The sequence below is a fragment of the Leuciscus leuciscus genome, assembly GCF_965113295.1.
Source record: "Leuciscus leuciscus genome assembly, chromosome: 22".
NCBI classification, from domain to species: domain Eukaryota; kingdom Metazoa; phylum Chordata; class Actinopteri; order Cypriniformes; family Leuciscidae; genus Leuciscus; species Leuciscus leuciscus.
In genome coordinates, this window is record NC_138746.1 from 8750222 (window position 1) to 8769145 (window position 18924).

At 35.9% G+C, this 18924-nt stretch overlaps 1 protein-coding gene across 1 annotated transcript; it reads left to right on the forward strand.

Annotated features, from left to right (window-relative positions):
* The first annotated feature begins 532 nt into the window (after window positions 1-532).
* On the forward strand, window positions 533-16679 carry sfxn5a (sideroflexin 5a). Its single transcript, XM_082153655.1, has 14 exons — window positions 533-700; window positions 4489-4557; window positions 4639-4716; window positions 5106-5132; window positions 5385-5439; window positions 6014-6039; window positions 6136-6189; window positions 6280-6336; window positions 7338-7403; window positions 8919-9009; window positions 11787-11902; window positions 11993-12078; window positions 15196-15313; window positions 16126-16679. The coding sequence occupies exons 1-14, from the start codon at window positions 644-646 to the stop codon at window positions 16201-16203; spliced, it is 978 nt and encodes a 325-aa protein (XP_082009781.1). The 5' UTR covers window positions 533-643; the 3' UTR covers window positions 16204-16679.
* Window positions 16680-18924: the final 2245 nt, after the last annotated feature.

Below are 18924 nucleotides of genomic sequence, written 5' to 3' on the forward strand. Positions count from 1 at the left end.
CTAATATTAGGCTACACAGCTTGTAGACAAGCAATTTGGGGAATGACTATCTTGGATAAATGATGTAGCTATATATGTCACACCCTGTGCAATAACAAGGTCATAATGACTAAACTGAACCACATGATGTATGTAGTTAAGGCGATTGAAAATGTAATTATTAATTAACTAATTTATTAATAAAAGAAAAGCAATGTTTTACTGACGTTTATGACAAATCTTAAAACTACTCTTCAAACGTCAACCATATGGAAGATGGTATTCTGCCATGGTAAAAAAATATATAACTTAGGCCATTTACATCTCGAAATTCTGACTTTTTTCCCCTCAGAATTGCGTATCACGCATTCTGACTTTATAATTCGTAATTGCAGAAATGTAAATGTAAATTAAATTTAGTTTTTTTTGTTTGTTTTTTTAAATCACAATTACCCTTTTAATTTTTTATTCTGTGGCGGAAACAAGCTTGCACATTCATCACACCCACGGGGTAATTTATCCTTTGACCTGTTAGAAAACGACATTACCCAAAATGCATCGATACGGATGACTCGCCCACTCTGAGGGAAGTCTAACGTTACTCTAGTTTCAGAGCTCAGTAAAACACATAGGTAAAACAGCTTTATTGAATGCAAAACCTGCCATGCCTGAATCGACTGTCTGCCCTCCGTTTAGACTCGGTGAGTCTCGGTTTGATCAGGTAAATAACAACCGGACCCAGTCCATACGAATGTGAGACCTTTGTGTTTTTGTATCTGGTGGATTTCTTCAGGCTCACTGCAGACGGGTTTGGAGACAGAATGTTTCAAGTGAATTGTTTTAGAGGAATCTCATTTTGCTGTTCGAATGAGCTGCCGTTCACTTTACTCGCTAAAACCAAATGAAAACAAGAGGTAACAGACCAAACAGTGCTCTGCAGTGTTTGCCTGTTCCGCCTGCCTCCCTCACACTCTGGTTCAGTCGTATTAACAGTGACCTCTGTTGGTAACATTACTACTTTGCAAAATGTGATAAATATTGATGTTGTTGCCTAGAATAAGTCAAATACAATAGTATAACCTCAAACAATGGGTCAGCCCAAAATGCCATATAGCTACAATATATTTATTTTGTACTTCTTGTGATAAATAATGACGGTACATGCACGTCTTGTACCAATTCTTCAAAACTGTTCATAACTTTTAAAGGTCAGTTACGTAAAAATATTTTAATCTAGTTTAAATCTGTAAAGTAAGACTGATTACACCGCGGTTAACTGCTCGGCACGAAACAGAAGTTGCGGTAGTCTTTTCTTCCCTACTCTAGCTAAATAACGTTAATGCTTCCAAAAGCGGGTTTTCGTAGCTATGTCATTGAAGAATCATGTTTGTTTCCCCCCAAAAACTTTATGTGAACAGTTCTTAAAGGTACACTTTTTTTCTTAGTGTGAAAAGCATTATAATAATCTAAAGAACCTTTTTCCACTATAAATAATCTTTTGTGGAATAGAAAGGTTCCATTGAACCATTGATGCCAATAAATAACCTTTATTTTTAAGATTGTATTGTGACGTTGGCTATATCCGAGTGAAACGGCTTTTCGAACTAGAAGAAATTTAGTGCAGGACTTGGTTTTGTCTATTGGGAATCGATTGGATCTTTGTGGTTTGATATTGCTGTGATGTCATGTGAGTGACAGGTTGTCCCGCCCTCGCGCCAATAAAAACGTCAACAGAGAGAAGAGATGTCGCTGCAAGAGAAAGGGGAAGTTATTTTTGGTTAAAGATTACGAGGATAAATGAGTTTTGCAAAAAGATATAATTATATATTATAAAAATATTTTATAATAAATACTGCAATATTCCATGAAAATAGGAGTTTAGGAATTGTCTATTTTGATTTAATTGTAACTTTAGACACCGTATAACTTAGTGGTTATGTTTATGCAACTGGCCCCTGTTCGTATAAGGTCTGTCTAGTATACCCTGCTTAACTTGTAATCTAACTGGTGTGACTACTGGCTACATTATATATAGGCCTATCTTCAACAAAACATAGCCACAAAAGTATATAGTATAAGTATATACACAAAAGTGTACACACACACACACACACACACACACACACACACACACAGACACAGACACAGACACAGACACACACACAGTGTTGGGGAAAGTTACTTTTAAAAGTAATGCGTTACAGTATTGAGTTACTTACAAAAGTAACTAACTGTTGCTTAGTTACTTTCTATGAAAAGTAATGTTACTTTTGCATGAATTTTTCACTGGGCTTGCTTGTTTGTTTTTTTAATAACTATAAAAGGGCGCAGCTCAAACAAACCTTTCAGCGGTTCTGTCGTTCTGAATGGCAAAAGAATAGGATGCAGGAGAAGAAAGTTCAACACTCTTTCTTAAGCAATGAAAAGAAAAAAAGAAACACAAATGTGATGTTTAAGTCATTTTAGTATGGTTGAATTGGATTATCGAAGGTCAGAGGCAAAGACATTGGTTAATAAAGTGAATTTAAATACATAGAGTACACAAATTGTGTTATTTAACATTTAATTATTGCAGGTTTGTGTAATATTCTGAGTTTGCATTTTACAGTTTTTATTAATTTTGAGGAATACTGAATCAGTTTTTGTGCAAGTGAGGTGAGTAAATGCATGCTCACATTTGAAAAAAGTAATCGGATTATAACTTGCATTAATATATATATATATATATATATATATATATAACACGCAGTGTTGGGGGTAACACGTAAGTAACATGAGTTACGTAATCAGATTATTTTTTTCAGAGTTACTTTTTTTGTATATATATATAATATAATATAATATAATATAATATAACATAACATACCATAACATAACTTGTATGTAAAAACTACATATTTAGAGACCCTTTGCAAACTTTTTTTTTCTTGACAGTCTTTAGTAGTTAAGTTTTATTTGAGGTCAGGCCCCAGACCCTTATAATTCAAACCCCGGCCTCAATTAATTCTTTTCAAACTTCAGCATCAAATATGAAGAGATAAAGCATCGTCAACTGTTTTTTTGCCAAAGCAAGTTCATTAGCAACACTAAAACATGTGGAAACTCGAACATTCACTGCGACAAAAAAACAATTTAAGCCATTTTATATGCATTAGTGATTCAATAACTTTAACCTCAGAGGAAGAGGAATTGAGAGGTAATTTATTTATTCATTGATTTATTTAATACAGATGATTCACATCTGCTGTTATTGCTCTAGCGCTACCGTCCTTCATATGTGTAAAGGGCCGCCTGTTAGATGTGATAAACAGAGAATATGTTGCGTGCTGCTTTGAAATCTTTCTCTCTCACACACATTTGAACATTTTAATTGCATTGGAAGAAGTTTTTTTAGGTCCACAGATCAGCCAGCAGCAGTTGGTGCGCACGCATAATGAGGCGGACACACCTGGCGTGCGAAAACAACTGGTTCGGCCCTGGTGTCAGAGTCTGCATCAGCAGCTGACTCCCGCGTCTGGAGAAAGTTTCTGGGACCTCAGAAATAATTTGTTGAATAATTTAAAGAAATTGTGAACATATGATTATTAATAATCATGCTTATTATTCTTGGGAGAACTGTTCTTGTTCCACTCAAACCTGCCCCTCAAGATGAGTTGCCTGTAACTTAGTATTTGTAGAATTCATTGGGGGGAATCTTTTTTTTCTTTTTCTTTTTTCTTCACACAATAAATAAGTAAACAAATCAATCTAAACAATCACAAGCTTAAAATTAACCAATAAATAATACAAGATAGTTTAGTTTAGAAGATATGGTGGTAATAGGGTTAGTTCAAGTAAGCTGAGACAAATATCTGATTATTTGTCATTGACCTTTTCAAATATGATGCCAAATGGCTTAGATGATCACACAATGCCATTTTAAACAGTTAAATTGCTCCACTACACTATACTCAGTAAAAAGGAAGACATATAAAATACAAAATTGTCTTACTTTTCCTATGTTTCCTATTCTGCATTTATCTCTATTGCATTTTAAACTAAAAACAATGGACCCTCTTAACAAACCAGGTTCATCTGGACACTGCACTGCAGATGTTTAACTTATAAATTATATTAGATGATATTATAATCTAATTAGGTGGAATTAATATTCTTTGGACAAGTGGGGTTTTATGATGATTTTACTACTTTTATTGCATTCTCTCAACTTTTAAGATCTTTAAACAATCTGTAAGCCTTTAACTTCCAACTGATATGAGAAAACTTAACTATTTTACAAGGTGACAATTTCGTATAAATCCGTTCCATGTGATTCGTATGAAAACCCACGATTTTTAGGCATGAAAGGTCCACCCCTAAACCTAATCTTTGTATAAAATGTATATGAATTAGGCACCAGTTCACCAAAATGTAGTTCTGAATTGCCATGAGAGTGTTTTGAAACTCCCAACATGTTAATGGAGTGCATTTTATTGGTTTATTTCTTAATGTTTTTTTTTGTTACTTCAGGGTTCATTTTCTGGCAGATTAAGACACTTCTTGAATGTGATCGACCCTCGAACGCTCTTTGTTTCAGAGGTAAGCGAGAGTCTCCTGAAATGTAAGCCTCAATTGATTTGATAGTTTATCTGTGAATGCTGTTCTCTCTTTTTATTTTAGAAACATTTAAATGAATGTATGAAACTTCTGGATCAGTTCAAAAATGGAACTCTGCCTCCGGGTGTGACTAATGTACAGGTAAGTTTGGGGCCCATTTAAAAGTACATTTTTGGTACACTCCTAAAAATAATGGGTTTTTTCACAGTGATCCCACAGTAGAACTATTTTAGATTTCCCAAAGATCCTTTCAGCAAACAGATCTTAAAAGAACCATGTTTTTCTTATGTGGAGAACATTTTAATAATCTAATAATCACTATGAAGAATGAAAAGGTTTCTTGGATGTAAAAGGCTATTCATGGAGCCATATATGCCAGTTAAAGAGTGTATTTAAAGAGTGTGTCTAGCTAATGAGAATGTAATTAGAATAGAAGACATCAACCAATCAGATTATCAGAATTTGACAATTCAGTTGTAAAGAATGTTTCATGTATGTGGAATGCATGTTTCTCTCTGTTTTTCACATAGCTTTGGGAAGCACAGAAGATTAAACAGGTGAGTGTGAACAGCGTTGAAAGCCTTTTTACAGGTTCTTATGATGAAAGAACCCGCTCAAATCACTCAACATCTTCGTGCGCAGTGTGACACACACTCGCAAGCTGTGGTTCTGAATAGTGGTGTAATGAGAGGAGAATTGCGGAGAAACTCAGCATGGTAATTCTCCCATCAGTCCGCTCTCACCTCTTATTCTCTCTCGTTTTCTCCTCTTCATCCTGTCTGCTGTCTGTGGATTCATTATGTCCTCAGGCCATCATCCATCCAGACACAGGAGAGAAGATCCCCATGCCCTTTCGCATGTCAGGTAAGGGTGTAAGTGTGTTTTCCGTGTGTGTGTGTGTGTGTGTGTGTCTGTGTCATGGGTGGTAGGCAGTTTTCTGCTTGTTACCAGCTCTGGAGACTAGAGCTTGGTGGTAGGGGGTCTCTCTGGACCGATCTGTTGGCAAAGGTCACACTCAGCTGGGCTCTGATTAAACCCTCTCCCTCCTGCTGTCTGGAAGTGTTGTTGGGCCACTCAGAAATAGGAGTATTTTAGTCTTCTCTTAACACTACTATTTAAAGGGAGAACAGATAGGGAGAGACCTGCCTGACAATTATGATGGCTACCTCTGAACAATGCTATCTTTTATGAGTAATGAGGATTTTGTTAATCTGTTAAAGGTCAGTAATAAAGTCATAATGTCATATGAGAGACTATAATTCTGATTATTAAACCAAACATGACTTGAAATGTACTTATGTGGCCTCATCCAGCATATTCAAATGTCAAAATTACATTCTTAGTGTTATTCCATTATTGAATAAGGATTCTTTTTTTCTCCTGAAATCATCTCCTTCCTATTCTTTGTGTTGGCACATGTTTTTCCTTTTTCTTTCAGGTTTTGTGCCCTTTGGTACTCCAGTGGTAGGTCAATGTGGACATTTTTTTAACATTTCCTTGTCTTGGTCACCAAATGTTAACATCAAATCAATGTCAAATCACTCATTCCTCCATTTATAGGTTGTGGGACTTCTTTTACCCAATCAGACATTTGCTTCCACCATCTTCTGGCAGGTGTGGTTCATACATGTTTTTCTGGTCTTTATGCTTGACTTTAACCTCAAACTCGCTTTACTATGAACTCATTCTCACTGTTTCTCACAGTGGCTGAACCAGAGTCACAACGCCTGTGTCAACTACTGCAATCGTAATGCAACTAAGGTATGGTGTAACTAATGTAATTTTGACCAGTACATATGATGACATGGCATATTTATGTTCACATGCAAACTAAAGTTCAGCAGCAATGAAACGAGTGCTGCAGAGATAATATATTTTTGTAGGCCAACCCATAAGTTAGCATCACCCTGGTTCCCTCGACAAAACCAATACAGGATTTTTACATTGTTTTTTAGATTATTGCAGAAAATAAGTTCATCATAATATTCTTCACATATGAACAACTTTTTGATCCCTAAATACACGTAAAAAGCTAAAAGTAGGCTATAAGGAACTGTACCACTGCCACATGACTTCAAATACACCACCATTAAGCTTCTGAAGACTCTTTCAGTCTTAATTTTTAAAGTTTGAGGTAGAATAGTTTTTAAGAGCATGATTATTAAACACACCGAGACTGTGAAAGCGGACTAGCGAGTGGATGAGTTTACCTGTTCGACTTGTCCTCACCGACCCCAGTTAACCACTGTTAGCAACACAGTATAAAAATGATGAGGATTAAAAAAATCACAAGGTGGTATTATGGATGTATTTTATGTCATAGAATAAAACATGAAAATGTCTTGAGATTGTTAACCACACACCTTATTTCAGATATTTAACCAAACGCCCATTCAAAAAACCCATTGACTTCAGATCTTTGGAACTGGAAGTACTAAAAATTATATTATACTAATTATACTATGTTGTATCATCTTATGAATAATCATAAAAACTATTCTAATACATAATAAAACATGTTGTTATAACTTTTAGGAGTAAGATAATACTGGTTAGTTCAAGTTAACTAATGCATTAACTAATTTACAAAGTAGACCTTGTAAAGGGATACTTTTTTTTTATGGCATTATTCATGCTTTATAATGCTGTAAGAGTACACTTATAATGCATTATAAATACAGGCTTCATGGAAATTGTTACCAAAAATTCCATATTAATATTGTTTTTAAATTAATTTATATATTTTTTGTGTTTGTTTTCAGCCCACACCAATGTCTACATTTTTCCAGGGTTATCTTGGTGCAGTCAGCAGTGCAGTTACTATTGCAGTGAGTTCACATGTCTGCTACACACAATTGTATTACGTAATTTGATGTGTAGAAAGAATTCTCTTTTAATCCTTACATTTTGAATTGCCATTTCACGCTAACAGAGAATAATGTTATCCGTGACTTTTCTGGTACTATGTGAATTTAATTTTAATAAGCAAACTGATGGAGTCTAATAGCATCACGTATAGGCACACAGAGCCCTATGCTGTATTTCACTTTGCTGAATTGCATATCCTTCTAGTCACGCCCATGTGTCCTCTAGAGCCAATTAGCTGCCCTGCTGGGTGGCAGTTTGATGCCCAGGGGCATGACAAGCAGAACCATGGTGACGACAACTACAAATGGCCCCATGCCTGTGAGAAATGCGGGAGGGGGGCACTAATTAAAACTACAATCCCTCTGAACACCCCTGCTGAGAAGGGAAGCGATGTGTTCTCAGATGTTTGTTAGACGGGCTCTCAGAGATGACCAGAGACTCACAAGGCGAGACCAGAAGCAACTTAGCATAGCCTGTCACGACCTGTCATAAAGCCCACTGGGAGTTTTTTAAGGTCACTATGAAAACAAATGTGTGTTCATTGTCACCATAACGACTTTGACTTCACGTGTCATATTTGCCATATTAGATTAATGTAAGTTTTCATTGTTTCACTATAGGCACATGTTTCTGTTTTTCATTTGAGTTTGAATTTGAAGACATGGAAAAAACAATTCAGTTCAGAGCTGTGGCACAGCTTTTTTATGTGAAAGCTGTTGTGTTCATGGGCACTCAAAAAAAAAAAAAAAAATTATGTTTTCTAATAAAAAAATATATACACACTACAGTGCAAAAGTTTGGGGTTGGTAAGATTCTTTTAACATATATATATATATATATATATATATATATATATATATATATGTGTATGTATATATGTGTATATGCGTTTTTGTAAAATTGTTATGCTAACCCAGGCTGCATTTATTTGATTAAAAATCAGTAAAACAGTAACATTATCAAATATTTTTACAATTAATTTTAAAATAGATAATTTATCATTTTCATCTATTTTAAAATGTAATTCCTGTGATGCAAATCATTACTCCAGTCTTTGGTGTCACATGATCCTTCAGAAATCATACTAATATGATGATTTGCTGCTCAAGAAACAATTATTATTATTTTATTGTCAATGTTGTAATAGTATTAATTAGTAATAATAATAATATATTAGTGTTCTTCATATTTTTGTGGTATTTAAGGTCTCTTTTATGAATAGAGAGGTTAAAAGAACAGCATTTATTTGAAATGGAAATCTTTTGTAACACTATAAAAGTTATTACTCTCACTTTTGATCAGTTTTTATGCCTCTGCTGAATAATTTTTTCTTTTTTCTTTTTTTTTTAAATAAAAAAAAATTGTACTGACCCAAAACTACAAATGTAAACATTTATCATGTTAAAATAATTTATAAAAAAATTATTTTATTTTTTTTATAAAAATACTAAAATTAAATGAAATTATGTGCACAGGTGGGGCTGAATATTCTTATTAAGAAAGCTGAGCATTTCAGTCCGGCTACAAGAATCCTGGTCCAGAGGTTCATCCCGTTCCCTGCCGTTGGTATGTTGGTGTGCGAGAGTGTACTTATGTACGTGTTAGCGTTTAATGTGAGCTTGATTTCCCGCACCCTTATGTGTTTATGACACAAATCAAGCAACGGCTTCCTGTCATGTGGTCTTGCTAAACTGCTGATTAGTAAAACATAAAATGATTGATTCAGTAATGTACGATATTAATTAATGCATGCCGTTTTCTATCAGCTCTTTTGCTGTCTGAAAGCGCACGTCTTTGCATTTGTAATGACACTCAATTTCTAAATGAGCATTGGCTCAGACTTTCATTAAACCTTGAGCGTTTGTTTATTGTTGTTTGTTCTCATGTTGTGTTTTGACTGATCCTGTTGTCAGAGGGGGACGCTACTGAAATGTTATCTCAGTGTTCCATTAGCGTGCTGAGGCTCAAACAGGTCCAGAGGGGCTGAGGGAGACTGTCCCACAATGCCTTGGGGATCCTTGGCTGTAATTAAATTGTTTTCGTCCCCCACCCCACCCCTTTAATTAAATCAGCAGGTTCCCCCCTCACCTCTCTGGACTGGAGTAACGGGACCTTGTTAGCTCTCGGCTGCCGCTCTCTAATTGGTTAATTAGGCCTAAAGTGCTCTCTGTGTTAGCACTGGGCTCCCTGTCTCCAGGCCGCCATGTTGTTGTTGTTTTTCAGTGTTTAGTTATAAAAGGCAATCAAACACAGCTAATGAAACGCAGTGGAAACAAATTTGCCTTGGATTTTATTTTGCTTAGTTTTTTGCGTTCACACTTATATACATTTTATGTAAAACAGCATTCGTTTATCATTTTTCTTAACCTCAAAATGACACACTTGGAATCAGCGCATATAAAGACAGTTTATATTGATTTTTGGCATCCATATGGTGACTTAAAGCAGGACTTCCTTTGTAAAATTTAGTATGCATATGTTTTTCACTGTTATCCATTTTTGATTCTCTCTCTCTCTCTGTGTGTGTGTGTGTGTGTGTGTGTGGTTAATTGGCCTGGGTCTGAACCCCTCAGAGGTGAATAGCTATTTACTCAGCCAATTAACTCAGCCCCACAACACTGCAGCACTGAACACTGATAACTCACAACACAAGGTCTGTAAATTAAAAATGCTTCAGGCTCTCTTTATTTCTCTGTTCACACACACACCCACACCAATCTCACCACATGCCACAGATGATAATGCCAGAAAGTAAATCATTATTCTAATCATTTTTACGCTTGTAATTCATGTGTGCACTTTGACATGACCATATGAAACTATTTGTTTTATATCCAGTTAACCCCTCTTAACACAGACGTTCCAGATCAAGAATGTCTTCCAGTTTTGATTGCTTTTATTTCAATATTCACAGGCGGTGACTCTCTAACATATTATTAGTACTCTAATTTGTTCTGTTAGTTCTATAGTATTTTTAGTATATAGTAGTAGGGTAAGATGTGTCACCCCCAATCTACCCCAATGTGTTGGTCCAGGTTCATTAACTAATGTTAACAGAAACAACTTTTGATTTTAATAATGTATTATTAAATGTTGAGATTAACATTATCTGAGATTAATAAAGTCAAGTCAAGTTTATTTGTATAGCGCTTTTCACAATACAGATTGTATCAAAGCAGCTTCACAGTATTAAATTAAAATAATACAACAAAGTTTGTTTCAAGAGGAATTTATTGATTGATAAAATTGAATTAAATATCCCCAAAATATCCCCAACTGAGCAAGCCAAAGGCAACAGTGGCAAGGAACCGAAAAACTCCATCAAGTGACCTAATGGTGTCCTAAAACTCCATCAGGTGACCTAATGGAGAAAAAAAACCTTGGGAGAACCCAGGCTCAGTCGGGGGCCAGTTCTCCTCTGGCATTTATGAGCTAGAGGACGGATTGTAGTTTGAACTGTAGGATTATATGAATGCCTGGCTGAAGAGATGCGACTTTAATCTAGTTTTAAACTGGGAGAGCGAGTCTGAGCAACGAACAGTATCAGGAAGACTATTCCAGAGTTTTGGAGCCAAATGTGAAAACGCTCTCCCTCCTTTGGTGGTTCTGGATATCCTAGGTATGACCAAAAGCCTTGAATTTAGTGATCTTAAAGAGCGCGATGGATTATAGGGCGATAGAAGATCCGTTAAATAGACTGGAGCTAAGCCGTTTAGAGCTTTATAAGTCAGTAGCAATACCTTGTAATTAATACGGAGCTTTATAGATAACCAATGCAGTGATGATAAATGCTTTGGAAATATTTTTCATTGTTAGTTCATGTTGACTGATGTGTGGCAGTAAATGGTAAGTTGTCTTCTGCTAAATAAGGACTTATGTTTATATTTTTTATTTCAAATGGAAATTGTTAATGTCTTCCCCAGTGATTTAACTTTCCCTTCACGTGACACGGCTTACCCCTTACTATTTTTTTCTATGGCCCCACTTTATAGAAGCTTTCTTCTAATTGAAAGGATGTATTCTGAAATATAATTAGGTATATTAGTTTTGTCTCATTTCTCCTGGCCTAGAGGACATTTTAAAAATAAAATTGCACAGCTCACCCCATGATTCTCCCCTAAGTTAAAATGCACTGCGACATTCATCCATTGACTGCCTCTTACATTTGTGTGTGTTTTCTTGTTTCAAAACGGATCCGGGATAGTGACCGTACAAAGAGAGTCAAGTTCACACGATTCTCTCTTCAATCATAATCAGTTGTCTGTGTTGGATCCAAATAAGGAAAAGTTGGTCATCAAATGGAAGTCCCTTTGTTTTCTAACTGCAATTCTACCTTCATTTAGCAAGTGCCAACGTGTGTAATGTTTTGCTGATGCGCCACACCGAGCTATCAGAGGGCATCAGTGTTCTGGACGACAAAGGCAATGTGGTGGGCACCTCAAAGCTGGCTGCCAGGCATGTGAGTATGGACATTTTTCATGTGTTAAGGGAAAGGTTGTTAGCAAATGACAGAGCTGAGTTCTGCTCTGATTAATGTCTTTTTGTTCAGGCTTTGATGGAGACATCCCTGACGCGTGTCGTGCTGCCCATGCCTGTTCTCCTGGTGCCGCCTTTAGTAATGGCCATACTGGAGAGGTCAGAGAAAATCTTGTGAATTTGATATTTCAGAGTTATTTTTACAGCTCCATCACCTCGGGAATTCACACACCCATATGTACCATATGTCCTGGTATATTTTTATTTCACAGTTTGATGTGAACACATTTGTGTTTGGGTTTAAAGGAGTAGCTTACATAAATTAAATGCAAAATGGCACTCACACAAAAAAATAGTTTTTGGATGTCAATCAAGTTCAAAATATGATTTATAAAAGTTCCTTAACAGTGGTACATACAATATGCTTCTGAAGCCATACAATCACAAAAATCTTCCCCTTTACCACAGCTCTTAAATATACTTTGTGCAACTTCAATATTCAGTAAAAATATAGTTAAAATAGTCACAGGTCCCATCGACTACTGTCAGCATTCAACAAAATTTTGTTTTGTTGAAAGAAATTAATAGTTTCATTCAGAAAGGATGCATTAAATTAATAAAAAAGTGACTGTAAAAACATTTATAATGTTACAAAAGATTTCTATTTCAGAAAATCAGCATATTAGACTGATTTATGAAGGATGAAACTGAACATTGGAGTTCACATCATGTGAAACTGAACATTGGAGTAATGATGCTGAAAATTCAGCTTTGCCATCAAAGGAATACATTACATTTTAAAATACATTTAAAACAGAAAAACGTTATTTTAAATTGTAATAATATTTCACAACATTACTGTTTTTACTGATTTTCAGGATGATAAATACAGCCTTGGTAAGCTTAAGAGACTCCTTTAAAAAAAAATGAAACTGAGCGCAAACATTTAAACAGTAGTTTATCTACTTTTATGTTTCCCTGAGGAAAGAAAATCATAGACACTTTGGAATGAGATTTTAGCTCTTAGGTTAAATATATATATATTAAACTTCCGTTTAAAGAGAAGTTTTAGAATGTATGGGGAAAAAAGTTTTATAACCACTCAAACTGCTATGCTGATAATACAATTCCTTTTATATCAAATTATAAAAGGCAAACGCACATTTTCACTTGCTCTGTGACTTCTGGGCCTCATTGCATGTATAGGATCGACTCTTCAACAGAATTTGTTAGGTTTTATGACTGATAGACTATGTTGCAACCTCCTCAAATTCTTGTTGCTCTGATTCGCAGGTGTGTACGGTTATGTGTGTGTGTAGGTCTGTGTGAGCGGCAGTAAATGGTGAGTTGTGCTCTGCTATGCTGACTGTCAGCTCACCCTCACTGGCTCTCAATGGAGCAAGAACAGTGATGCAGGAGGGTCACTGCTTTAAGGGTGAGACCGAGTGGCAGGGCCAGGGGTATCCTTGATTAATTAGAGCGCTGAGAGGAGTCTGTGTGATATATGTGGGGCGTTTCAACCTTTCACCTATTTCTCTTGCTTTGTCCGAAGGCAGCTGCTTTGCTGAACAGTCAGTGGCTTTATTGACGGAATTTTTACATGAAGGTACCGCCTAATGGTGCGTTCAAGTCATGTCGGAAAGATTTTCCGAGCGCACATGAATGCCACAACAAAGTCGGAATTATGAGTGAGAAACGTAGGATTTTCTTTGAGCATCAAGTTTCCGAGTTGGCTGTGTGTGAGAAACATTGCGGAATTAGTGGATTCAACATTTCTAGTTTACGGTACTTTTATTTTCATAAATTAATCAAAAAACATAAGCAAAACACACCTGATGAGCATTCTTTGTTCTTCATTTTCATGAAGTATAGTTAAAAAACCTTGCTATATTTTTGTGAAGTTAATTAAGAGAAGGAACACTGCCATCTTACTCCGAAAAAAGTAACTTAAATGTCGTATATGAACTTCCCAGGAGGACCATAGGGAAAATAGGTTCACATCAAATGACCTGGAGGAAATTGAAGTGAGCTTTAGCCATAACCTAGCAAATATTTCATTACTACAATGCTTATTTGTTGGTTGAAATATTACAAGTTGGAGAAAAAAAAGGATATTAATGATTTAATTTTCTACTTTCAGATGCTGATATTATAGGGATTGACTGCCAATAAATAATATAGTAATTTGTACCATTTCAAAATTATTCGAAAATATATTTATTTTTTATTATATCATTTATTTTATTGATTTAATTGTGTATGCCATTTTTACTAATTTTTACATTGAGATTACCTTTGCCATCTAATCCACTTAAAGTTAATCTTCAAAAACACTAATTTAATAAGTCAAGTCACCTTTGTTTATATAGCGCTTAATACAATACAGATTGTATTGTGTTATGTAAGGAAGAAAATGATCAAAGATGCAAACTGAACTAATTTCTTCTGTAAAGCAACACAAAATGTGTGGATAATAGAACTGTTAAATGTAATCTTTAGCTAATCTCAAGATGAATACCCAGTTTTTATACAATACGTTCACTTGTAGCATTTAAAATGGAATTTAGTTTTCAGTATTAGTTTACATTGTTTAAAAAATTAAATAAAATGTTTATAGAATTTTCACTGCCATTTTATCGGTTCTTGTTTGAAACATGAAAATAAATATCGTGCATCCCTTATATCATAAGCAGCAAAGGATACATCACCCCGATCAATTCATCTGTAGACTGGCTGTCCTGCAAACATTGAATTCCTCTGTGTATATTTCGTGTAAAGTCAGCACTAGGCTACTGTTTGCTCTGTCACTTCAGTTTGGCTTTGACCTCTTCACGTAAGTGTGACGGATGAGTGATTTATTTAGAGCAGTTGACGGACACGATGAAAGGTCTTTAACGTACTTTGATCCTTCTCGCCGCAGCTTTTCTCTCCCTAACATACACACAAGCATGCGCGCACAGAGAGAGTGTCTGGTGGCCAATTAAAGCTCATCATGCGTATGTGTTGATGAAGTCATCATTAAGCAGTCGCTGGCTTCATTAAAACAGGGCTACTCTGGAGGACTCCTGCAGAGCATGCTATCCCACAACCCCCCACACACACACACTGCGGCCAGGGAGGGAAGGGGGGAGGTGTCAGAGACCAATCGCGCACAGCAGTTCCAAAGTGTCAGCGAGCGAGTTCAATAACGATAATGGCGGGAATGCTCATGATTTTCAGAGTTCGGTGTGTGTTCTGCCAATAACGTGTGCATTTTTGTGGGTGTTTGTGCATTAGGCTCCCTTCACTGCAGAAGCACCCTCGTCTAGCGCTGCCTGTTCATAGCATGGTGTGTCTCTCTGCATTCGGCCTGGCGCTGCCTGTTGCCATCAGCCTGTTCCCCCAAAACAGTCAGGTGAGCACTCGCACACGCCTCCCTCCATCCATCCGCTCTCGCTCTCCCTCTCACTTTCTCTCCGTCCCCTCTCTTTGTCTGACGGTTATGGTTTAAAATGGTGTTTATTAAGCTGTTCATCCATATGGTTACTGAACTGCAGACATATGTGCTGCCAACTACTTCTATTCCTCTCCCACCCCTCCCCTCCTCCTCTCCTCTCACTCTCTCGCTCCCTCTTTACACTTTTCCGAGGGTTCCAGACGATCGCTCCCAAAAAACTCCACTCCTGTCCCCCCCACCTTTTCACACCCCACAGGATGTCTGTTTCAGATTCTGCCTCACACACTCACACACTCATTGCCATCTGTTTCTGAGCAAAATATTGCAAGTTTTGGCCCTGGTTTGGATATTTACCAGTGCTCGCTGCTTCATTTTAGCTTTTTATGATGGCAGAAGTGTCAGTTTTGACTGTGAAAAATGCTCGAGGCTGGAAAGACATGGCACACTTTTAATTCTCATTTGATGAAACATTTTAAACATCTTAATGACTTAACGATTGCTGTGAATGGTTGTCTCACTGTAGCCAAAAGATCTGAATCTTAATGTCAGTATAAAAATAAAAACACTCCGTAATCAAAACAGCAGATTCATATATGAGGCGATTTTATTTTACAACCTTATCCTGCCGCTTTTTGATGTTGTTTTTCTGTTCCTGCTGAAGCTGAATTAAATGAATATAATTGAGATATAAATTAGCATTTTAATAAAGTATTAATGGAGCTGTAAACGCTGACCTGAAGAGTGTTTTGCACCTGCTTTCTGTCTCTCAGATCCACGTGTCAGAGCTAGAGCCAGAGATCTCTGCTGCAACAGAGTGCAAGATCCTGACCTACAACAAGGGTCTTTAACCAGTAAATGCTTGACACCTTGCAACTAATGTCTTTGTCCTTCACTGTAAATCTCTAATGCGAACAGTAAAAATGCAAATCTTGATTGCGTCTCACTGGATTGTTCCTGCTGTGTGTGAATCCTCTCCCAGCCACACACAGAGACAGACTCACACCAGTGCTAATCATCCTCTTGCCTTGTACTTGAACATGGCAGTGGCAAATTGAAGATATTTGAATTTCCCTCTGATCTACCTTACAATTTTACATAATGATCAGCCTTCTCACACAAACAGTTCTGTACTAACTGCCTGTAATTATAATGTTTGCAAAGTAATTGCCTTAAAACAATAAATAACCAGTTTTGATATTTTAAACTGTATTGTAATTTGTATTGTAACATGAAAAAATTTTGTTTACACAGAATTCAGCTGCCTTTGTGTTATTTTCTTATAATTCCTTTACGAACCACAAATCTTGCTCAGAATGAATAGGAATGTAAACTGAAATTTAAAAAATAAAATAATGAATTCACATATGAAAAAGATATATTCTATGTTATGATCTATATTACTTAATAAACCTTATTTGCTACATTTTTGGCATTATAATATAATTTTTTTTCTCTTTTTACTACTGCAACTACTGTAGTCTGAAGAATGTGTGTGTGTATATATATATATATATATATATATATATAAATCGATTCATTGGGAATAATCGAATTTTGTAAATATGAGTGCATGTGTATATATATATATATATATATATATATATATATATATATATATATACACACACACAGACTTTTAATGTTAGATGCGATTAATCATGATTAAACGATTTGACAGCACTATATATATAAATGTATACGTGTGTGTATATACACATAAATACACACACTCATATATATATATATATATACACACACACAGACTTTTTAATGTTAGATGCGATTAATCATGATTAAACGATTTGACAGCGCTATATATATATCAGAATGGCAGAATATGCACTATTGCTACAGAAAGATTATTCTATAACTGTTTAATACAAGTTAGTACTAACATACTTTATAAGACTCGGTTGATTTTATCTAGAATTTCTTTCAATGCAGTAAGTACAAGCACTCAATGCACGATAAAATCACATGCTTTTGCCTTTTGGCTTTGTTCGAGAAAATACATAGAAATCCTTTAAAACATTATTATCATGGTTAATGAATGGAAACAATGCACACAAGTCTACAATTCCCGCTTTACTTTCTTCCTCTTCCATCCATTTGTTCTATTGTTTTTAGATGATTATATCTTCTTTTATTTGGATGTGTTTGAGTTCCTTTGACAGGGCTGTAAAATGATTCCTGTAAACTTCTATTTTATCGTTAGATCCATCGCTAGAGTGAGGGAGTGGACCTGTGTGTTTTTCTACCTGGTTGTCACGGTAACAGATCACAGTGGGCAGTAGTGAGGAGAGACATGACATGAAGCCGCATGTAGAATCATTAACCGTGCTAGACTGCCATACACAGAAACAGTTGCACAACATGCACACGACCGGATTAATGAGGGGAACATTGTTGCTTTTTCTTACCTTTTTGTTAGCTTTTGCTTTAATTTCAAAATCAAGATAAAAATGGTTATGGGGTTTTGCCTAATTAAAATTGGATTTCCTGTGAGCACAACAGTGCCATGTAAAGAAAAAACATCTAGTCAAAATCGAGTTATGACCGAATCAGGTTTATGAGAATATGATCTGTCCTGTGACAGACAGGTCTGGCTTATCTATTCTCATCTTCAGAAAAAACAATAAAATAATTATCTAAATATTTCATAAAATACCATTTTCTTTGTTCCAGTGTTGGTGTAGTTACTTGTTGTACATGCACCCACTTTGTAGTGTCACACTTGCACTTGTCATATATATTCAGTAATTTGTCATAAGATAAAGTTTTCAACTGGATCCTTTCAATTTGCAACTTTTTTTAATAATTTTTTTTTATAATAGTTTGTTAACCCAGAAGACTGAGTTCTTGCAGCGAGCAGCCGAGCATGTTCCACTAGAGTGGCACTCTACATCAACAAGCTTTTGTTTACCTACCATAGGTTCTCCATTACACCACTGTGCTTAAAGCAGTTCACACTGTAAAGATCTGTGAAATGTACCTAAAAATATGAATAATCATAAAAAACCTGCAGCTGTTGTTGCCAGAATTTTATATGGTAATATGGTAGCAACAATTTAAGTTTTATAGATTGAACTTAAAGGGGCTATATGTAAGAATTTTCATGTAATGACTCTGGACGTTTTTGCCGGGAAAATCAAAAGGATGTGACGTTTATGTCTGTTCAATGACAAATGAAATGAATGCTTATAAAATGTTCAGGATAATTCCAAAAGAGCCGTTCTGTGCAGTTTTTAATGCAAAGAAAAGGGATTAATTCAAACTATAGTTTCAAATATACTTTTTAATCAAACTATCGTAACAGTGTCATTTTAATTACTTCATCTGTCGACATTATGCCGGTGAATTGCAGAGCTTGTGCAAAAATATCCACATCGCTATGATCAGATGCTTCTGTCATGAAACTAGATGGCACAGGCTGATATAGGTCCTTAACTGCTTGCAAGCACATCATTCTCTATAGAGCACAGCTGATTGGTTCCTGCTGTATCAGTAGCCAATTAGCTCGTTGCTCAGCCTTCAAATACTCGGTCAGCATTTGCTGTAGCAGCGCACTT

Excerpts from the sequence above, each read along its gene's own strand:
- sfxn5a (XM_082153655.1), top strand. The coding sequence starts at position 644 with ATGCCTGAATCGACTGTCTGCCCTCCGTTTAGACTCGGTGAGTCTCGG. Across the intron at positions 5,133-5,384 it reads AAGCACAGAAGATTAAACAG|GCCATCATCCATCCAGACAC; the intron begins GTGAGTGTGAAC and ends TTATGTCCTCAG. Across the intron at positions 15,314-16,125 it reads TGTTCCCCCAAAACAGTCAG|ATCCACGTGTCAGAGCTAGA; the intron begins GTGAGCACTCGC and ends TCTGTCTCTCAG.